Source organism: Chelon labrosus (assembly GCF_963514085.1).
Source record: "Chelon labrosus genome assembly, chromosome: 19".
NCBI lineage: Eukaryota > Metazoa > Chordata > Actinopteri > Mugiliformes > Mugilidae > Chelon > Chelon labrosus.
The window spans coordinates 5,562,165-5,584,547 of record NC_140352.1 but is presented as its reverse complement, the minus strand read 5'-3'; the positions used below and the strand labels follow the sequence as shown (position 1 = coordinate 5,584,547).

General features: G+C 42.7%; 1 protein-coding gene across 1 annotated transcript in view; it reads left to right on the top strand.

Annotated features, from left to right (window-relative positions):
* The first annotated feature begins 3,625 nt into the window (after nucleotides 1–3,625).
* Nucleotides 3,626–22,383, top strand: part of LOC311504132 (rho-related GTP-binding protein RhoN-like) — a 35,578-nt gene continuing 16,820 nt past the window's right edge. The window contains exons 1-2 of the mRNA XM_084567126.1: nucleotides 3,626–4,360; nucleotides 5,637–5,724. Coding sequence (XP_084423252.1) covers nucleotides 4,256–4,360; nucleotides 5,637–5,724 — 193 coding nt within the window. The 5' untranslated portion in view covers nucleotides 3,626–4,255. The remainder of the gene's footprint in view (nucleotides 4,361–5,636; nucleotides 5,725–22,383) is intronic.

Here is a 22,383-nt window from a genome sequence, read left to right as displayed (position 1 = left end):
ATCATGTTTTATTTAAGTTTAATCAATAAATTTGATTTTGACATGTGTCATCTCCACATTTTGTCCCTCCTCTGAGCCAGGTCGTGACACAATGCCCATAAAAGGATATCAATGACAAAGTGCTAAAAAAATAAAAAATAATCAAGTAAAATAAGTAAATAAAAGTAAAAAAAAATCAAAGTTTAATAGACATTGTTGTTCTGTTTTTGAGGAATAAGCATTATGCTCTAAGTGTGAAGAAGTCTTTAGGGTAGTCGAAGACATAAATACTAAATAGAGAAAATGAATGAATAAATAAATATATATAAAAATATCTAAACATATTCACTGTGATCAGCTATAATAAATTATAATAATGTTTCCGTCTAGTCATCAAAGCGTTATAAATAAAAACTAATACTTTATTTAAAACGCTTCATTGGCTTAACTTCCGGTGTCTGACTGCCTCGGTTTGTCTGACTTGACGCAGCTTAAAACAAAAAAAAAACAAAAAACAAAAAAAAACAGGGGGGAGTCCGGTTTGGTTTGTTGGCAAAAGGCAGAGAGATGTGGAGAGATTGAAAGCCCGGACACTGGAGTAGTGGAGGCAGAGGAGTGGGAGTATGTGAGGTCACAGCTGGAGGAAAAGACAAACACTTCACATCTGGTGCAACATGGCTGTGAATGGATTCTATTCTCCAGATGTTGAGCGTTGAAATAAATCAGAGAAATCCACACTTTGGTTTAAAGCAAAGTATTTAAACCGAGATTTGGTCTGACTTCCAGTCTGTGTACGCCTTGGAGTCAGGATTCGAGAAGTTTATCGTCATACAAGGGTTACACCAAGCAATTAAGTTCTTACTTTGTGAGTTCCCTTCACACAAGTAGAGTAAACTAAAGTATAGGAAACAGTGACATCGGTGGCAGAGATGCAAAGACCCTGAACAAACTCCGGTCCATCATGAACAATGTCCACCACGCTCTACAGGACACTATAGTCAGGCAGAGAAGCTCATTCAGTGATTATCTATCTATCTATCTATCTATCTATCTATCTATCTATCTATCTATCTATCTATCTATCTAAGGTGTGGTACTGTCACAGTGTTAGGACATACAGAATGTGTCAAAAACATCCATATCCGGTCCTATATATCCAAAATAAATTATATCTCAGCGACTACTACCGTGCAGAAACGGTTGTCACGATCATTTAGTCGAGCTCGTACGTTGCTACACGGTTAGCATGCTCTGACACGGTGTTTGTTTGCCAGATGCACAGCGGCCTCCTCCACAGGGGATTCTCTGGTTCCTGCATTATAGATCGGGGCCTCTCTCTTCTCTTTCACAGCGCCTCGTGCCCACACACGGTTTGTGCACTCTCAGATTTTCACATCCTGCAACCTGTGCTGATTCCATCTCGACACGGTGACTGAATGTGTCACAGAGGAAGTGAAGGCATGAAGATGTGAAACTTACTTACTTAATGCTTTTTTTTAATGTTGCCAGTGGAACATATCTGCTTCCATTTGGTCCTATCCTGTGCAGCGTGCCGAGCCTTGCCCTGCGATAGGTTTGCCATCTTCAGCTCTGAGGTCACAGTTCTCCACCAGGTGGTTTTCGGCCTCCCTTGTTTCCTCTTTCCAGGTGGGCTCCATCTCAGGGCTACTTCGGGAATGTGTCTTTTGGTGCAGGTCTTCACTGGAGATCTTTTCTGGCCAAAAGATGCGACATATCTTCCGGAGACACCCATGATGTGAGAGACGCTGTTCAAAAGGGCAGAAAGGTCACGAGCTGTCGCTTCACGTCTTCTCTGGGATGAAGCCGTCGCCGAAGCACGAAGAGAGGAGTCCGTCGACACAGATATAATATACACACCAGCAGATCGTTAACATGTCAAAACACTCTACTCCATCCACACCACGCACCACCCAGCTGGTAAAAACATGAGAAAACAAACAGCTGTGGTGAATAACTCTGGCCTGAGGGGAAATGTGGTAACTGCTCTCAGATGCTTTGTGTTTTCTAAGACTCAAATGTAATCACAGGATTTTACCGAAAGCCTGAAACACTCCACCAGGAATGTGTTTTACACCCTCTCACACAGCTGTCAGTCTCCTCATCATCAGATCTTCTTACGTTTATTAACTATCGTCATAGTTCACTATTTTCCGTCACACTGGTGTTCATTTTCTTTCTAAACTCAGACTTCTGAAGAAAAAGTCGCTAAGAAACATTCTGTAGTGTCTGGCAACAGGGTGTTGTTAGTGGGGGGCCTTTGAGGGGAGGGGCCTCTGTGGATCATCCCACAGATACTTGATCAGTTTGGGACACCAGGTGCTCCTCTGATCTAGTCTGAGGCTGCACTTCTAATTATTTTAGTTCAGTAACAAGGAAAAATGGTGAAAATTAGATATGTTTCTTGTTAGCAGGCATCTCAGTGGCTAAAAGGAAGCTAACAGAGTTTTTGTAGAGCAGAAATGTCTAATTATTTCTGTGCCGTATGCCGTTCAGTTATTACGGGGGATGGGAATTTACTTTACCTTTATTGTCTTTATGTCAGAGGCTAGAGGGTTGGCATGAACTGGTTTGTTAAGGTGGAGAAAAGAAAGTAAATATCATTGTGCTCTATTAAACTTTGTTTTTTCTGCCTTGTCTCATTTGCTTCCTCTTCCTTCCTTGTATCAATAAATATATAATCACAAAAAATTGTGTGACAAGCGACTATTAAACGTATTTAACTAGATTTTGGACGTGTCAGACTTGTTGTCAGTTCAGTTTTTTTTTTTTGTGAATCATTGTACACCGATCATAAGGCATAACATTATGACCACCTTCCTAATATTGTGTAGGTCTCCTTTGTGCCTCCAAAACAGACGTGACTCATCAGAGAATGGACATGGGCCTTCTAGTGGGGGGGGGGGGGGGGGGGGGCTTTGAGGGGAGGGTCCTCTGTGGATCATCCCACAGATACTTGATCAGTTTGGGATCTAGTGAATTTGGAGGCCAGGTCAACACCTTGTGCTGTTCTTCATGATTTTTTTTAGTTGTTCCTAAAGCGTTTTTGTGTGTGTGTCTGTGTCAGGCTGCATCCTGCTGGGGATGGCTGCTGCCATCAAGGAGTGTCATTGCTATGAGGTGGGGGTGTCTGGTCTGGTCTAGGTGGGTGCTACATGTCTAAGTAACATCCACATGAATGAATGCCAGGTCCAAAAGTTTCCCAAGCAGAACACTGAACTGTCACAAGATGGTAAATGTTATTTACTGTTCCTGTCAGTGGTTTTAATGTTGTGGCTGATCCGGGTAAATAACAATTGAGTTTGTTTTTTGACCAGAAGATGGCGCTAGCAGACAGATCTGCATTTCTTTTCAACGCGCTGGAGCAGATCTCTGATTTTATTCTAACTGACAAATAAAATCCAGTTAATAAGTGACTTCCTGAATTTACATCCCATAATACTTATTGAAATGCAGATAATTTAATCCAACATCCCTAACTTAAAATGACAACTTTAAAGTCTGTCCCGAAGCAAATTCTCAGCAAAGATGCTTATTCTGTCATTAATTATCAATGATATTATTATTATTATTATTTAGTTTATTCATTACTCACTGTTTACAGCTGGTGTAGGTGGTGATAATAATGGCTTGGATCAGTGTTTCACAGATATTGTGTCTCCTCTTCTGCTCCTTTGTGTCATTAACTCACATGGCTTAGACATATTCATGCCGAGTGAAAGTGACTAATGTGAGACTTCATCGATTGTCTCATATTCTGCAGACTGGAACAATACAGTCACACAAACATATCTGATCTGACCGGCTGCGAAAAGCTCCGTGGGTACGGTGGAAACGAGAGGCAGCTGCGCCAAGCTGGACGGAGAGAGCCGGAGACAGACAGGAAGTAAAGAGACGTTACCTTCAAAATTAAAGCAGTTGTAGTGGCACGGGAAGAGCTTTTAGCGAGATACAAAGAGGTGTGCTTTTATTGTGACAAACAGCAAACAGGAAGCTACATTCCAATGACGTGACTTTGTCGGGTATCATCAGTGCGCCTCTGTGCTGGAGGAGCAGAGGAGCGCAGCGTTGCGCAGAGCATGTAGCCGAAACTACACCAGACACCAAACCGAGGAGCTGAAGTTTCATCCCCAAGTGATTTATTTGCTCTTCAGAAGAAACATTCACAACATTTAGACCTGCGCCTCATCAATACCTGCTGGAACCTAAATGACAAGTAGACAGCGACACGGAGCCACTCAGTGATACACGGGGCGCGATGGAGAGCAAGGGGTTACTCCGCTGTAAGATCGTGGTTGTCGGCGACACGCAGTGTGGCAAGACGGCTCTCCTTCACGTTTTTGCCAAAGACTCGTACCCAGAGGTAAGGCAGCGTTTGGTGGAGGTGAACACATCAGCTGTGATTGCCGCTGCGCAGATGCGTAAAGCGCCTGGAACCAAACGGCAAAGTGTCCGTGTGGTCCGGGATTCATACACAGCCATAAACAAACCCAAAACAAAGGCAGCTAGAGTTGTTTTGGGTTTGTTTTCAGATTTACCGTGACACGGACAGCTGGGAATCTTCACAAACAAACAAAACATAACAGCATTAATATGAGAATATGCGTTTTTTTGGAATCCTTTTACGACCTGTCAGTGACTAAAATGCTTCTCAGGTTTTATATCTTTTCAGAAATACCATTAAGTTCTAGTGTATCATATAATTTTATCTGATCGTTGACGCCGTCTTTGTTTAAGTAATATAACATAAAAACAATCTGCATTTGGTGCCGAGTTGCCGCAGAAAGCTCATCCCTGTGCGCCTTTACGCACAGCGCGCGTCTCTCTGTGGGCTGGAGCGGCTCGGTGCGTGAACACTGGCACATCTCCGGTTTGATCTGAACGACAGAGGATGAGAAACACATTGAATAACCACCTGCCTGCCTGCCTGTCTGTCTGTCTGTCTAGACTGTGTGATACAACTCTCTCTCTCTCTCTCTGTCGAAGATTAAAATGAGCAGCTACAGATTAAAGGCTTCACATAAGAAAGAGTTTATCTCTATAAAGTATTATCTGTGGAGCGATTTAAAAATATGACATCTGAACTCACTGAGAAGAAGAAAAACGTTTTTCAAAAGAAGGCAGTATTTGACAGTGAACATACACTCTCTCCATTGAGCTAATCCATTCAGTTTGTAATAGATAAATCCAGGAGCATCTCATTTTCCTCACATATGATGAAGATTTGTTAATGCTTACAGTGTGATGATGAGAACACGCCTTCTCTACATTAGTAACCCCAGGAAATGTCATTAGAGGACAGCTGTTTTATTAAAAATAAGAGCGAAACAGAGAAGCGATGAAGAAAATATCCTCTAGAGAATTTGTTTTTCATTAGAAACTCTTGAACTATCGAGGATAATGAAATTTGTTGACCCAATTTTCTGAATTTGGAAATAGGTCACAGCTAAGAATTGGCTCCATCTAGTTTCCTCACACACATGCATACATGCACCATCTCCTGCCTCTTGACACTCAGCACCGCACTATCCTCCAAATCCATTTGAATTTACTGGGAATCTGACTGTTTCGTGTTCTGGAAGTCACACCGAACTTGAGCCTTGATCTAATTTTAACCACACTCCTCTTTCTCCTTTCAGAATTATGTCCCCACCGTGTTTGAGAATTACACAGCCAGCTTCGAGATCGAGAAACAGAGGATCGAGCTCAACATGTGGGACACTTCAGGTAAGGCTCACTTTCATCTCCCCTGCGCTGAACCGTTATCACACAAGTGGTGGTGAGAGGTGGTGCGCCGTATCACGGAGATGCTACTGCAACAGGCAGCTGAACCTTTGGAGGGTTCAACAACTTCCAGGCTTGGGGCCAAAAAAACACGAGCCACCACAGAGCGTGGCAGGATGATCTGCTGGGAAATTAACAAACAAATTTAACTCAGAAGTTAGTTACAGAATGTGTGTTTATATAACCTCGGTCCTGTCACCACCTTTGGAGTTAATGTGACACCTGGTTTCAGCAGCAAGCTCAAGACTTCTATCATCTCTCTGAGCGGATGAACAACTTGTCATTCAACACTTGCCTGCACAGCACACTAAAAAAAAATGTCTTCATGCATGATTCACGTTCGTGAGTTGGCATCTTGGCCTGTAACACAAGCCACATGGCAGCTTTACCAGTTTGTTCATGTGCGTCGACTCCGATCACCCGGGGGAAGCTGCTTCCACTTCTAAACTCGCTCAAGTTTTGCAGTTCAGAGCTATTTTGTGTTTTCAACCAAGTCAAGTCTCCAGATGAGAGCTAGCCTTCTCCCCTTGTCAGCCTCCAGGCCCCTTCACTTCCACTTACATAACAACAAAACTTGTTCTCGCACACAAGTGTCGGGCAGCTTTGATGCACAGCTTTCCATTAACCTCCACCCATGCAGACAGACAGACAGACAGACAGACCAGCCAGACGAGCTGGAGATTAAGAGCTGCAGCTGCCGAGGCCGGCGCTGCTTGCCGGTTTGCAGCGGGGCGAGGCCGCTCCGCTGTGTTTAAACAGCAACAAAACTGCTGGCTGGTTCACACACACCTTTCTCTCGCTGAGCTGTTCGGCGGATAGCAATTAAGCCACTTAAACAGCGATTTACTCCACCTCACACAGGAATTCAATTCACTATTCTGCGCGAAGCCATTCATGACTTTAATATGTAATATAACTGGACTGTGGCTTGACTCACAGGTGTGAGTAGTTTTTTCTCGAGAGGCGTACGAGGGATGCCATAAATAAAAACTACGGCTATACGCGCTCCTGTGAATGAAACAGAGGTATTCATTTTTAATAAGGAATACTTTGGGAGGGTTTATGGGGGGGATATACGCCAGCTGCAGAGAGAACCTGGCATCCCAAAGGCTGGATTTATTAGTGGAGTTTTGCTGATTTCTAAAAGCAATAATAGCTGATTTATTAGTGTGTACATAAAGCCCTTCACTATAAATCTGATATAATGTGATATTGTTCTGAAGAAGAAAGAAAAAGAAAGAGCCTCAGTAGCACCGGGGCTTAAAGGAGTAGTCCGGTTTAGTCGAATGCTTGTTCGATGAAAGTGAAGAGAGCAGCTTTTCTACAGGCCGTGCTCAAAGGTTACATTACACTGAGGATTAAAAAACAAGATTTAATTCGTGAGCTGTAGTAATTGTGCCGATAGTGATTGTAAATCTATTGTACAGGTGTCAAACATGATGGAGAGCCGTTATAAGATTTGATTTTTCCTCAGAGCGGGCAAAAATAACCACCTGTTTACTAAGGCATGTTTGTGTGAATCAAAAATGTTCATGTAGCCTGGAAGCTAGCCCGACTCCCCCTGCTCACAAAAGTTTAGCTCGGGGGAATACTGGTCTGGAGTCACTCTGTTGGGAACAGATTATGCTCCTGCAAACGCTTACTGAGCCATTCAGATCATTTGTTGATGGATCGGACTCATACTCTGACAGAAGTCTGGCTACGACGGACTGAGTTCTATGTATCTGCTTGGTTAAGTGTCCAGAAATGAATAGCTAAAGGTTAGTGTTGAGCGCTATCAGTGCACAGTTTGCAGTGTTGTCGTTTTATTTCGTGCCTTGCAATTACTCTAACCGTCTTACGTTCTATTAAATGCCATAATACGACACGTCAAAAGCTTAAAATGCACAGCCATGGCATGCAACATGTGTCTGAAGTGGTAAAATATCACTCTGCTCTCACTAGTTTCATTTCTGTTAGGGTGTAGTTGTTGAGTGTTGTAGTTTTATGGCAGGTGATCCATGTCTGACCTGAGCTGACTTCCTCAGCTCTCCATAAGTAAAGAGGGGAGCTGTGTCTCGCGGCGTCCCTCCTAACCCTTTCTGGGTTTAGTCTCAGGAGACAGGTGCATCGACACCTACATGTGTTTTACCACTATTCCCCCCGGTATCCGTCTGTTCTTACTAATACATGAACGGGGATCACGGTAACCCGGTGTTCTTGCAAAGAAGCTTTGTAACAGAGCCTCCAACTCTCTTGAGTTTTGAACTTATGCTCTTACTTGTATTAACTATTCCTGATGCAATCACAGTTTGTAAGAGTTAGAGCGTCGGTGAGCCCCCCTGACAATAAAACACAAACATTAAAGAAGACTGTTGCACAAACGAGTTTAAATAGACTTGATGTAAGAAGACAAACTCATGACAGATATTAAGACTGCAGCTCCTGAGTGGATAACAGTGAAGACTATAATAATAATGGGAGATAAGAGGATAAAGAGTTTTAGTTGTTGTACAGATTCATGGATACGGGAGAGAGTTGGGCAAGGTGCCAGGCTCTCCGCTGCCCTCTCATTGTGCAGAAAGAAACAGTGGATTTAATTAATCAGGCTCTTGCTGTGTGACCAAACACTTGCCCCCCTGTCTCCTCCATTCTTCATCCCGCTACATCGCCCGATGCCTCCTCAACCTCCCTTCTCACTCGGCTACGTCCACACACGCCTGTGTTCAAAGCCTCCGCCTCGTAGGTCAAACTCCTTTTATGTTCCTCCGGCCGAAGCTATAGCCCCTCATTCTTCTCTCAATCTTTTAAACCATTGTCGTGACTTTTCTGTTTCCATCTCCAGCCATGTGGCGATGTAGGTGAGTCACGATAAAGGTCAAAAACAAGTTAGCTAAGCTTATCCTTTTGAGCTGTGGATTGAATTCTTAGTAGGTAAAGAGAGTTGTCCCAACACCAGAGGGTTAGTGGTTTGATCCCCGGAGACTGGACTGTTATGCATTATGTTATAAAAATTAATTTGGGTAGAATAACTAGCTGAGTTGCCAACGAGAATCAATAACTTCAAAGGCCCAAGCTGAATCTGTAATCCAGTGCAGCCCAGTACCTCCATCACAAAGGTAGTTTGAGATGTTTAGATCATCTATTCACACTATGGCATTTAACAAACGTGCAAGCTGCTGCAAAACTCTGCGAAACTCTATTGAGCTAAGTAGTTAGCTCTAGACGGGTAACAAAAATGTACCAAGTAAGAGACTAGTGAATTGTTTTGTGCCATAAGGGTTTATGCAGTCACGCAAATTACGTGTGTTACGTCCCTAGGTGGCATGACTAGGGGAATTTAGGAATGAACACACCAAGGAAGTTGAGAGGGAAGGAAGGAAGAAAAACACGAACAGAGAAGGCTTTGCACATAAACAGCTGGGAAGGATCGGACCATGTGGTTGTACCAAACAACACGGGGCCTGACTAATGAGCTCCTCCAAGTTAAAAACAAACAAAAGGCCAAACTGTCGTGTCTACAAAAAGACAGAACCAAAAATACACAGAAAGAGGCACCAACCAATAATAATCCTAGTGTCCATGAGGAAGGAGTAGGCGGTACCCCAGTCTCATCTATAATCCACACCTTCCACCAAATCTGACAACACTAACATCTAAAGACAAGCAGGACATCAGAGTAATCAACGCGGCAATCAGCGGAGACTGGATCCTCCGACTGGGTCCCTTTTTCAAAAAGATCCTGGTCAGTGATTGGTCGGTCTGGGGTTTAATCAACTAGTGAGCAGGCACCGCCAGACTTCACAGGCGGAAACGAACGGCACAATCAACAAATAGGGGAGATGAACACTGAAAAACAGTTAGTGTGGTGCTCTACAAGGCCTCACGTGTGAATAACAGTCCTATAATATTAATAATTCACAGTTAAAGGGGAATCACTGTTTTTTACAACCTGGACCTTATTTCAGGCATAAAATGTTTACTCACCCATATAGCTTTTGTGTAATTTGTAGTCAGTCGGGAGATATTTAGATCTGCGTATATCCATATAGTGGGAGTGAATGGGGCACCGAAACACAGCCTCTAAATAACGCATTATCTGCCGTGAAACTCAGTCATTTCACCAATATTTTGTTATGATACGCTAGTGCTATTACCTGTTGAGTCCGGAGTTACCTGTTGTCATCATCCGGGCACACGCGACGGTTGGCTTGTTTACCTGTAATTTGCTACTGCTATGGTTCGTCCACAACCTCAGAATCAGAAAAATATTCAGCCATGTTGCAAAAAACTCTACAGACCCCGGATGATGATAACAGGAATAGCACTAGCATATCATAACAAAAAATTGGTGAAATTAATGAGTTTCGCAACAGATAATGCGTTATTTAGAGGCTGTGTTTCGGTGCCCCAGTCACTCCCACTATATGGATATACACAGATCTAAATATCTCCCGAAAACAGTAGTTCCCCTTTAAGTATACTTAATTTACGTATAGGCTGAGCATCCATGTCTGGGTTGAGATTACTCTAATCCAGTCGTGTCAAACTCATTTTAGTTCAGGGGGCCACATACAGCCCAAACACAAGCATCAGTTCAAATGCTCAAACTAAAACTATGGACAAATTATGAATAGCAGTTTCCTTTATTGAAAAAGTGCAGATAAAGTCTTCTATGTCATTTCCCACGGTCTGGTTTTTAGCCGTATGTTTGACACCCTTGCTCTAATCCCTTTTCATCTGATGACTTTCCGGAGATAAAGTTTGCACAGGACATTCAGTACCTGGACTGAAACAACGGATATGTGTATAGCCTTGACTGCCTGTTCCGTGCGCTGGTCATTATTCAACATGAAACATGAGAATGCAATCGGAGACACGAGGCGACGTCTAGGACCCTTACAACGGCTTTGTTCAGGGTATTTCAGGGCCCACACGGACTTTTACCTGAATGCAACCAAAGCCAATTCCGACATGACTATAAAATCTGTGGTATTTACCAACCAGCAGTGAGTCAACTGCGGTTCTCTAAGGTGACGTACAACCAACCGGTCATAGCCACGTCAAAGTTAATCCCATCGGCTCTTGCACAAGAAAGGATAAAGTCGATGCCTTAATTGCCGCCCAAAAAAATGAATAAAATGTGACTCAATGTTCTGGAATCAAGCCGGTCCCTTCCCTTCTTTAGTTTATTCAGTGTTTACATAGTAGTTTCTTGCTAATTAACTTTCTATGGAGCTTGTGGAATCGTCAAAAGACAATTGTTGGATCAGATCACCATTAAACTTAAGAACTAGTCTAAAATCATAAAAGCATTGTTGGTTTGTGATGACACAGCAGCTGTGTGGCAGAAATGTACTCTTTAGATAAATAAAAAAAGAAAATAAAACCTTAAAAATCTGATCCCAGCCGACCTTATTTGCCACAACATCGTTTATCCGTCTCTATTTGCCCTTCTCTGCAGTTTTCTTTAATTTCATCCATTCTTTCTAACACCCCCCTCCGGCTACAGCAGCCTCTCTTTCTCCGTTTCCACCGAGTCAAGGTCAAGAGTCCCACTGTACCGGGGCAGTGCCCTCTCAGCACTTTTGCACTTGATTAGCTTAGCTTGCGTTTTCTTTGTCTGTCTCTCCATCCATCTTTATACCCCCCCCCCCCCCTCCTCCTCTCCCTTCTCACGCAATCTTTTTTTTCTCATTTCGTCTAAAAAAGTCAGTGCATCCTGGCAGCCCAGACACCACATATGACTCCCTGTTGTCTGTCTTTAAAGATTCTTTTCGTATAACTGCACCACTGATTCTTGCGTGTCTAGCCGACCATTCAGCAACGAATGATAAGTCTGTATAAGCAGCGGCGCCGTTCTTGCGCTGATTGCCCTCTGCGGCTCGTTGTTACAATCAAAACTGCTCCGACTTGAACCCAGAGAAACTAAAAAGTCTTTGCGCAAGTCAATTATCAAACAACTGTCCCATTGTACGGCTTAAAGAGATCATAAATTAGATTAATACTTCGACTCCACGAACGACCTTTACATCCTGAACGAATCATCCGGTGCTAATTATGAACACGGCTTAAAATCGCCCCCTTTTTTCCTTCAACCCAAGGTAATTTTAAACATCATGTTTCGATATTAAACTCAATTAGACTTTGTCCCGGTTCACCTTCTAACTTTATATGTCAAACATGAAAGTGTGGACGTGGTGTAACAGGTTTGTGTTGGACAAAGTAAAACGCAGGAGTCTATTTTTAGGACAAGGAAGCAACCATTTGAGATAAGAAATCAAGCTGTGAGATATTTTAAAGCAGCTACAATCAATGCAGCCACAACATTATGACCACAGTAAATAGTAAATAACATCGACCGTCTTGTGACAGTTCAGTGTTCTGCTGGGAAACTTTTGGACCTGACATTCAATCATGTGGATGCTACTTAGACATGTAGCACCCACCTACACCAGACCAGGCACCCCCACCCCATACCAATGGGGTGGGGGTGCCCCGCTAGACACCACAGGACACCCTCAGAAGGCCCATGTCCATTCTCTGATGAGTCACCACAAGGAAGATCTACACAATACTAGGAAGGTGGTCATAATGTTATGCCTGATCAGTGTATATGTCAAGCATTAAAGTATAGACATGGTGTAACAAGATTTTTATTGCGCCTACAATCAATATGTGATGGTGGCAATCTCTCACGTGATTATCTTATATGAAAGAATATTGACAGAACAAAACTCCACGGTCCACCTCGCCTGCATGGACCATTATAGGGTCTTTAAGTAAATTAGACCACAGCTTTGTCCCATAAATCATCATTTTCTGTTGCATCAGACGACTGTTTGCCGCCGCACACCATTTGCCCAGCGCCGAATGAAACACAGACACATTTAGTGAATAGCAGGTGAACAAAGTGGAGCATTTTAGCGGCTAGAGAGCCAGATGTTTTTCCTCGGGGAATGACAGAGAGCCAAACACAGTTGTAGGGACAGTGGGTGCCGGGCTCCAAATAAATGCTAATGCTGCTCTAATGCCAGCCTGAAGTGTAAATAAGCAGCTGTTTGCCATATAAGCTCATTTCTGCTGCCATCGAGCTGCAAAAAAAATCCACAATCGAAAAAACTATTCTCAATTTAGCTGCTTTCAGCAAACTAATTCATATGTTGTCATGTAATGATGACTTCAAACTGGGATTGTCCTCTGTTGCATGCAGAGCAGGGTGTGTTTTTAGTGTTTGTTTTTTTTACAGGTGAGCATGTGAAAGTGTGAGGTAAGAGTCAATGAAACAACCGGCTCAACCTGCAGTGTCACACCTTTGCAGGAATGAGCAGTAAAGGCATTCAGCTCAGAGCTGCTTTGAAATCTTCTACCTGAATATCCTGCATTACAACCTCGAGGGCCAATGGAAACATGCCTCAACACGTCTGAACACACGGATGTTTACGCGCTTTGCAAATGTCACCGGCAGCGGACGCCCCCTTCCACTCCAAGCATCCATGCCAGGTCAGCAGAGTCTGAGGCAGAGATTGCCTCAACAGTCCATCATTCATTCATGAGCAGCTTTTATGACCCCAATTACATGTTGGCTCCTTGAAAGCATTACCCAGATGTGCTCTGAGCGAGCATCTGTGTGAGTGACTGAGTGGCACTGGCTCCATGACAGAAAGGAGCGGAGATAACAGCTCGGTGTTGCCGAAACGTCTCGGAGGCTTTTTGGACAGAAGTGCAGATATCAGGGGAACCGGGGTTTTTAGTCCAAGTGCCGTTGTGTTTTTTTTATTATTTATTTATTTTTGCTGAACACGTGCAGAGGTGTGTGTGTTTGCGCATGAGTAAGCGCTCTAAGAGGTTACACTAGCAGGGGGAAAATATATAAATAGAGACATCGAAGAGATGGAGGGAGTCAAAGTGGAGCGCTCAGCGGTTCGAGTGCGTTTTCAGAGTCATGTATGGGAGAAAAGTGCGCTGAGCGAGGATTAAACCTGTGTCAGTAGGTTTCCAGGTTGAGAGCATGTGCTTCAGTCAATGTGGCCGGATTCTCTTCCGCTCATTCAGCCCATTAAGAGGCCAAGGGTACATTGAAAATCAATGGCCTGGATGCGTCTCCACTCCTACTCCCGGTGGACTGGAGGTCTGTCTTTCCACCGCCGGTGCATGTGAAACTGAGCAGTCTGTCTAAGAGAGAGACTCAAAGTCTGAGTGGGCATGCACACAGGAAGACTACCTTTTAGATTTGACCTTCCAATCATCAGAGGCACAAAAACATTGATTTATTGTTTTTTAAAACGTCTAGTTTGAAGATGTTTTTTGCAGAATAAGCAAATGTAAACACAATGTACAGAATTACTGGCATATGGAATATCATGCAACTTTCTCATTGTTAGTTATATGTCTTTATTTGTTTTAATTCTTTTGTTTTCCAGTGTAATTTGGTTAGAGCGCACAGTCATTAACCCACATTATAAAGGCCTTGTTTTTGCATTTTCTTTAGTATTCTCGGATTTGCTGCCTTTTTTTTTTTTGATACTTTTCAAGTTGTAAATTTTTCCCGGTCATTTATGTTCATAATTAATGCACTGGGTTTTGTTGGTGCTATCGTAGCAGTGCACAGAGAGGCCTGTTTTCATTCGTATAAAAGCTCTGGCACACCAAACCGACATCAAAGAACTACTGGCAGTGAACGCTGAATGTGGCGTCGCCTCACGTTGCCTGTTGCACTTGAACACACAAGTTGTTGGTTGCTTCAGCCAACAGCCAAGTAAGGGTCGCACAACTTCAGATTTTTTTAAAGTTGACTGTTATGTCACTAATAAAAACACAGTAGAAAGTAATGAAATCTATATTCATGACCTGAATACATGTGCTGAGAACAGACAGCTCATGTGCTACATACTGTGAGCTGCAGATATGTATAGCCTGTATACAAACATGCAGCACCTCAGCACCATCAGTAGCATTTAATAGTACTCCACAGCGTGTTGTTAGATGAGACAGTGTAGCAGCTAAAGGTCTAATAACTTTATCTAATAGTTGATGTGCAGCCTCCTTCTCTCTGTTACCACAGGACGTTTGGTGAAGTTGTTAACTGACTGCTGTCCTGAGGATTTGGACCGTTCCTCTACTAGCGTTAGCGTTAGCCTTTTCAGATGCATTGCAGTAGTACTTAAGTCGTATTTCAGGACTGACATGTCACGGTAGTATGGGCTTCATCTTTAGTTGAAGTATTTCCACACACTTGATGAACCACTGCTAGTTTGCTGCAACGACCCACTGGACTCCTCGCCTGTCTTCTAGGAGGCGTCCATGTTGTTATTGTCACGTGATCAGAGACTAGTCAACGTGACGTTTGTGTGAAAGGAAATAACTCTTCATGCCAGCAGTGGAATGAGGGATATTCCCCTCGTTCAAAAATAAAAACCAGAAGAGCTGCTTTTAGCTGGGAGGCTAAGAAGCTAAAGCTGGCCTCTCTTGAATCAAGCCGATCAGTTAATCTCCAGTTTATTCATTCTAGTCGACCACGTTGTATGAATATGAATATATGTGAATGCTCAGATGAGATGAAGATGATAAAAAGGAGATGAGCAGTTTATGCGGCCCTAGCATGTGTTTGATAATCTTTAAAAATCATTTCCTGACAATGAGAATAAAGATTTGAAACAGGTAAAGCAAGAAGCTCGTAACAAAAGCTAAAAAAGAAACAGCTTCACATAACTTCCCTGCTCCCTAACATTTATGGCTCAGTTGCTACGTGACTGAAAACAAAGTGGTTAGATTTTTGTAGTGCACTTTGTTAACAGAGACAACTCAAGGGGGGTCTACCCATCCACTTAAGACCCTTTCTATCCCTCATCTATAATGTAAGACGTAGGTATGACCACTCAGTTCAACCCCCAACACCTCAGCCGTCACTCTTGGGACAGGAGGTGGCGAACCTGTGTTTTTTTCTGGTTTTTATGTTTCCAGATTTTTCTTCGCTGGTCTGAAACATAACATCATAATAACTATTCACAAGACAGGATCAGGTGCTGGAGACAGTTAATCTGATATAACCCACGGCTCAAACGGTGTCACGCGCTGCAGCTCAGGACATTTGGTTTGCTCTATTCAGAGCGGACGCTTTCATTACTTTCATCCTTTTTCAGAACTTCTGTGCTCTGATCCTAGTATCTGCTACTCCTGGAAGGTGTTCAGTTTGTCAACAGCCCATAATGTTATATGCTTATTATCATGGCACCGTGCCTGGAGACAGGCCGCCTCATTATTAAACCAATGGATGTTGGAATTTGCACCACGAAAACCTGATTACGTGCGTTCTTTCCGTGCAGGTCCTCCATCTTGACGTTAATGTGTGTAGATGTTTCTGCATCTGATCAAATAAAACAAAGACGAGAGTTTGTTTTAACGCTTTCGGGATTGAACATAATTGGACGATTAGAGAGTCGCCGAATGAGATGAGAGGAAGACGTCTGCAAACCTGAACCGTTATTAAAAATTACAAAACGAACAAAGTTGTGTATAATAAAGACGATTACAGGCCCTTACAGATGTATTACAAGCCTGCGCTACAAACTACGATGCAAGAGTGCTTTTGCCAGGGAGGGATGGTGCACCAGAAGTAGCCATGATGCATTGTGGGACATGTAGTCTCAACATCACGCTCTCTGCTGCTATCATAATAGTATAATATCTCTTACCACTGCCCCATCAGTTAGATTTCAGAGCGTGAAAATTAAAAAAAATAAAAACGTATGTGACACTCGCCGACAGATGGAGTTTGCTTGGTTGCCGTGGATATGACTTAGAGGTCAGCACATGACCTATGCATGGGACCCCGGTCAAGCCATAACAGGTGGTATATGGAGGAGGCAAGTGAGCCATCTCCATGACAACTACACAAACTCTTTCTGTTGATTATAAATATAATAACGTTCTGTATAATTACAGAAGGTTATTAGTTACCAGTCCATCCATTAAACTCCTCTTCTTGCTCTGTTCTGTTATGACAGGAAAAACGTACCATAACCGATATTTATAGTGTCACTGTGACAAGTTAAACTGTCTGAGTTAATAATAATGATTTAATAACAGCGATGAATGATTCATTTCCGTCGACGTTTAGCTGAAATTCACGGCTGCAATTGGAGTGTGAGACGTTCCCTGACAAGTCGAGAGTTATCTTATTTTAGGTGCACGTGTGACCGGAGCTGCACTGTGCTTATTGTCATGCATACTTCTCTGCTTGAATACCAAACAATAGCCTGAAAAGCAGCGTGGAGGACTGAGTGATGCCGGTGCGCGCTGGCGGACCCATCAAAATGCAAACCATCCTTGTGCTCATCAACAACGCGACAGCAGATTTTGATTTGCCGTGGCGCAGACATGCTGCAGTGTCTGAGACGGTTTCTGTGACAACAACTGGGTGGAGGGTTTATTGGGCTGAAGTTCAAACAGGTTACTGACTTTAAAGATTAAACCAGACCGGATTTGACTAAAAAAAAATGAAATCATGTTATAATTGTAGCTCACTCAGCAGTAATCCTGTAAGAGTCCTTAAAATTAATGACAGAGGGAACAGACTGGCATCTGGCCTTCTCCCATTCACATTAAACCTCCCAGCTCCTGCTGTGATATTATTTGCCGTCAACTTCGGCACAGCCTTCTGGGTTCAGACCCAAAGAGAATTTATGAACCTCTGAGGTTGTTTAGTGAAAACGCACATATTATATATAATTTAAATCAGGCATAACATTATGACCTTATATCTTAATATTGTGTCGGTATCTCTTGTGGTGACTCATCAGAGAATGGACATGGACCTTCTGAGGGTGTCCTGTGGTGTCTGGCTACAGGAAGTTGTTAGTAGGGGGGCCTTTGAGGGGAGGGGCCTCTGTGGATCATCCCACAGATGCTTGATCAGTTTGGGATCTAGTGAATTTGGAGGCCAGGTCAACACCTTGTGCTGTTCTTCATGTTTTTTTTTATTTTTTTATAGTTGTTCCTAAAGTGTTTTTGTGTGTGTGCCTGTGTCAGGCTGCATCCTGCTGGGGATGGCTGCTGCCATCAAGGAGTGTCATTGCTATGGGGTGGGGGTGTCTGGTCTGGTCTAGGTGGGTGCTACATGTCTAAGTAACATCCACACCAATGAATGCCAGGTCCAAAAGTTTCCCAGCGGAAAACACTGAATTGTCACAAGATGGCCGAGGTGATTCACTTCTCCTGTCAGTGGGCATAATGCTGTGGCTGATCGACGTATGTCATTTCCGACCGGTGAATCACCTGACTCCATGTCAGTGCTGGATTAAAGTCAAGAGAAAAACGTCAAGAGAAAAACCACCAGAGGACCGAAGGCGATGCTTCCATTATCTAGATATTTATCTCGTGGGGTTTTTCTGTAATGAATGCAATGAAAACTGAAGCACTGAACAGAGTTGACACAAGGAAAGCACTTTTGTCGTCCTCCATCACCCCTCGAAAGGACCATATTGCTCCAGGGAAACAAGTCCCTGGTTTAAAGTAGCTCTCTGCAGCTGATTGAAATTTCAGCTGGTTTGGATCTGTTGATTCAGATATCTGAAAATAATATTTTTTGGGCTTTCTGCCTGATTTTTGGTTCATTATAAAAATATAACTTAATAGACAACTTGTTTGATTTTTCATATAATTATAATTAAATATCAATAATAGCCTCTGCATGTGTAGAGCAAAGCACACAGTCTCTACAGCGTGCCTCAAAGTCCTGATTTATGTGGTTAGCAACGATTATCGAGCATTTTTTCTTTAAGTGGGCTTCAAATACAGGCTGATTCTATATTGTCTGCACATTTCTCACAGCATGACTCTGCAGCAGCTGTCTGCTTTATCAATAGCGTTTGATTTTACTGACGTATTTCAGAAATTTAAACTCGGATACAAACTCAAAACTATTTCCTTAGAAGGGCATGACGAGGACAAACAGGATTTTAATATTAATGAACATTACCGGGCTGTGATGGAAGCAGACAAAAGTGTCATGAGAGAGAATTAATAATGATTTCCTGTACAAACATCTCAAGGTGTGTGTGTATGTGTGTGTGTGTGTATTTGTCCTGAATCACGCGCCGCTGTGAATACTGAGAGATCCGACGAGTCAGATTTCCCTCTTATCAGTCTCTTTACAGCTTTGAGCTTGATTAACCGTTTCTGAAAAATACAGCGGAGGATGCCTAATAATTAGTTTTACAAGTTCAGACAAAATGAGAAAGGGGAGATATCTCCTGAGCTTTAAAAAAAAAATAAAAATCACTAACAAGATTTACCATATTTAACGCAGAAGAGATAATATGCCTCGCTTCATTTCATAATTAAGGAACCTGCCTGGTGGGGCTCATTAAAGGTCGCTCGCTGAGGAATTCTGCTTCATAAAAAGCTTATGTTCCTATAAACTCTACTTTTTTTGTAGTATACACGTGACTGAGAGCTGGATAAATATTTTAGTTTTGTATTGTTGCTTCTCTTTGGCTCGAAAGAAAAAAAAAACTTTGATAACTTTTTATGAAAAGTTTAGAAAACTAGTGAAGGCAGACTATAATTTATGCAGATTCATCATTCATTTTAAATTAAAGTACAAGCAGACATGAAAGTCTGACAATCAGAAATCATTTAAATTATTTTTCTTGATGGTTTTGGCTTGTTTTATTTTTCCCGGTAGCTCATACAGGCTTGGTACGCAGAAGAGCCACAACATTATGACCACCTTCCTAACATTGTGTAGGTCTCCAAAACAGTTGTGACTCATCAGAGAATGGACATGGGGCTTCTGAGGGTGTCCTGTGGTGTCTGGCAACACAATGTTGTTAGTGGGGGGCCTTTGAGGGGAGGGGCCTCTGTGGATCATCTCACAGATACTTGATCAGTTTGGGATCTAGTGAATTTGGAGGCCAGGTCAACACCTTGTGCTGTTCTTCATGTTTTGTTTAGTTGTTCCTAAAGTGTTTTTGTGTGTGTTCTGCTGGGGATGGCTGCTGCCATCAAGGAGTGTCATTGCAATGGGGTGGGGGTGCCTGGTCTGGTCTAGGTGGGTGCTACATGTCTTAAAAAGATGCCAATGTCTCAGCCGGACTTCTTGTTGAACGTCACTGGTTATTGTTGTTATTCTCTGTATAATATTATGCGATTCTGATCTATCAGCATGCATTTACTGGGATCAGGAAAAAAGTTTTTACTTTCTATGAACGTCCCTCGTCAAGCTACAAGAACTTTCTCCAGAGTTGAATTGATTAGTCAGTTACTTGATTAGTCGAGAGTTGAAAAATTTAATCATCAGCTACTGTTATTGTGGATAATCAATGACTTGAAAGGCTTTTCTGGGCAAAAACTGCCAAACATTCTCTACTTCAGGCCTCCCTGAGTGAGGATCTGCTGCTTTACTTTGTCTTATGTGAAAGTAATCACACATAAATATCCATCAGACAAATACGTCTTTTGTATTTTCAAAGCAAACTTGGAGCAGCGATCTAGTCCTAATGTAGATGTAATCATAGAGTCTAAGGTCTAAACGTTTAGTTGTTTACCTTATTCCATTTACAATTAAATAATGAATATGGGCAATAAGTGCAAAGCTTTAATTTGTTGGCATTCACATCCAAACTGAAGGAGCTCTTTAATTTTTAGCCTCCTCTTTTTCAAGAGACCAATGGTAATTAGACGCTCCAAAGCTGTTTCAGGCACATTCCTTCAGTGTTTCATCATCAGCTGAGCAGGTAAAAGGTGTGGAGTCGATGCCAAGTGAGGCATTTGGAAACGTGAGAGCACGACATGTGTTTAAAGGAGCTCTTAACGTTAGTGAGGCAAGCCAACATTAGACTGCAAAAAGAAAACAAGTCCAATTAGGCGTGGACGAGTCAACAGTTTGATTCATTCAGGGAAAGTCATAACGTACAGGTGAGTCGTGAGGCCGGACGTCCACTAAAGACGATAATGGTAGATGTTCACATGATCCTTTAGGATTGTTTAGCATGGCTCAACACAGGAGAGCCAGCTCATCAGAAAATGATTCAGACGTCCACCTACACCTGAGGGACAAAGGACACTCCTTTGAGGACAACAACATCCACATTTTAGCCACAGAAGACATACGGTTTGAAAGAGGAGTAAAGGAAGATCTAAAAAAGCTGTGATGGACAACACAGTCTGAACATCTGTCCTCGAGAAGTTTCACCTACGTTCAAACCTCGAGACTGGACGCCTCTAACTCACAGATGTCAAACATGTGGCCTGTGGGACAAAAGTGGCCCATCACAGGGTCTAATCTGGCCCAAAGCATGAATTTGCAAAGTGCGAAAATTACATAAAAGACTCTTCAATGAAAATAACTGCTATTCCTAATTTGTAATCCACTGTTTTAGAAAGAGAAGTGGACAGAACACAACACTGAAACTGGGCTGTATGTGGCCCCCGAACTAAAATGAGTTTGACACCCCAGCTCTAACTGATAATGAGTCATTAAGAAGACAGGGAAGTCTCCTCCAATGACAGATAATACCCACAGGTGTTCTTATTACATACTCAGCGAGAAGCGAGAAATTTGTTATTGCTCTTAGGGTTGCGAGAACAAGAAAAACGTTTGTTCTGGTGAGGTAATTTATAGTTCACAAAAAACTCCTGAGTGCCGAACTCCAGGGAAGTCCTCATAGGCCCCTCCCACTGCTGCACATGTGCTAAGAATTGTGGGAGATGCGGGAGATGGGCACTAGTATTTCCGTTTTTCCACATTAACCACGCCCACTTCCAATTTTTGACCAATTGCAGAATAGTTGACACCACACAAGAAAAAAGTTCTGCCCAGTTGATGAGTCAAGAATAAGCTACGAGAACTCCCAAAAGAGGGTTTAGCTGTCTGTGTTGCTGCTTTGTTTTTTGGATATACGATGACATGGATGACTGAGAACCTTCCCAGGCATAAATCCCCACATTAGAATACCTGAAATCTTTATCTGCCTCGCCCGTTAATCCCATTAATATACAGTTAAATACAGCTCAAAGCCTAGTTCCTAAGGTTTGGCTAGTTTAGTCTCTGTAGCCAGTTTCCACTCCTTGTTTTCTTTCCCATGTATTTCCACATTCCACTGTCTTTCAAAGAGGAGGAAGTTATCTTCTGGAACAATGTCAAAACGGCATTGACAGCGAATAAGTCATCAGTCAACGGCTTTAATGTCTGACAGACAGTTGTCTTCAAAGGCTCAGTCTGCAGCTTGGATCAGCAGCCCACTCTCCTACTAGTGCATCTTGTTTAAAAATAGTTGTTTCCCCTTTAACTTGGATATCTTCCTCATTCCAACTACTTCTGGCACCAGTTTGACAAATGTCTATTTTAAACCGTGTGTTGCTGGTGACTCCATTATGACACTTGCGATGCAAACTTGCTGATAATTGGCCGTTAAGAGGACAGGGAAGTCTATTCCAACGACAGGTAACACCCACAGATGTTCTTATTTAAACCCTATAGCTTGTTATATACTGGGCAAGAAGTGAGAACTTTGTTCTTGCTCCTAGGGCTGCGAGAACTGCAGAGGGCTGGTGAGGGAGAAACTCAAGTACCAAACACTGGGGAAGTCCTCATATGCCCCTCCCACTGCAGCACACGCG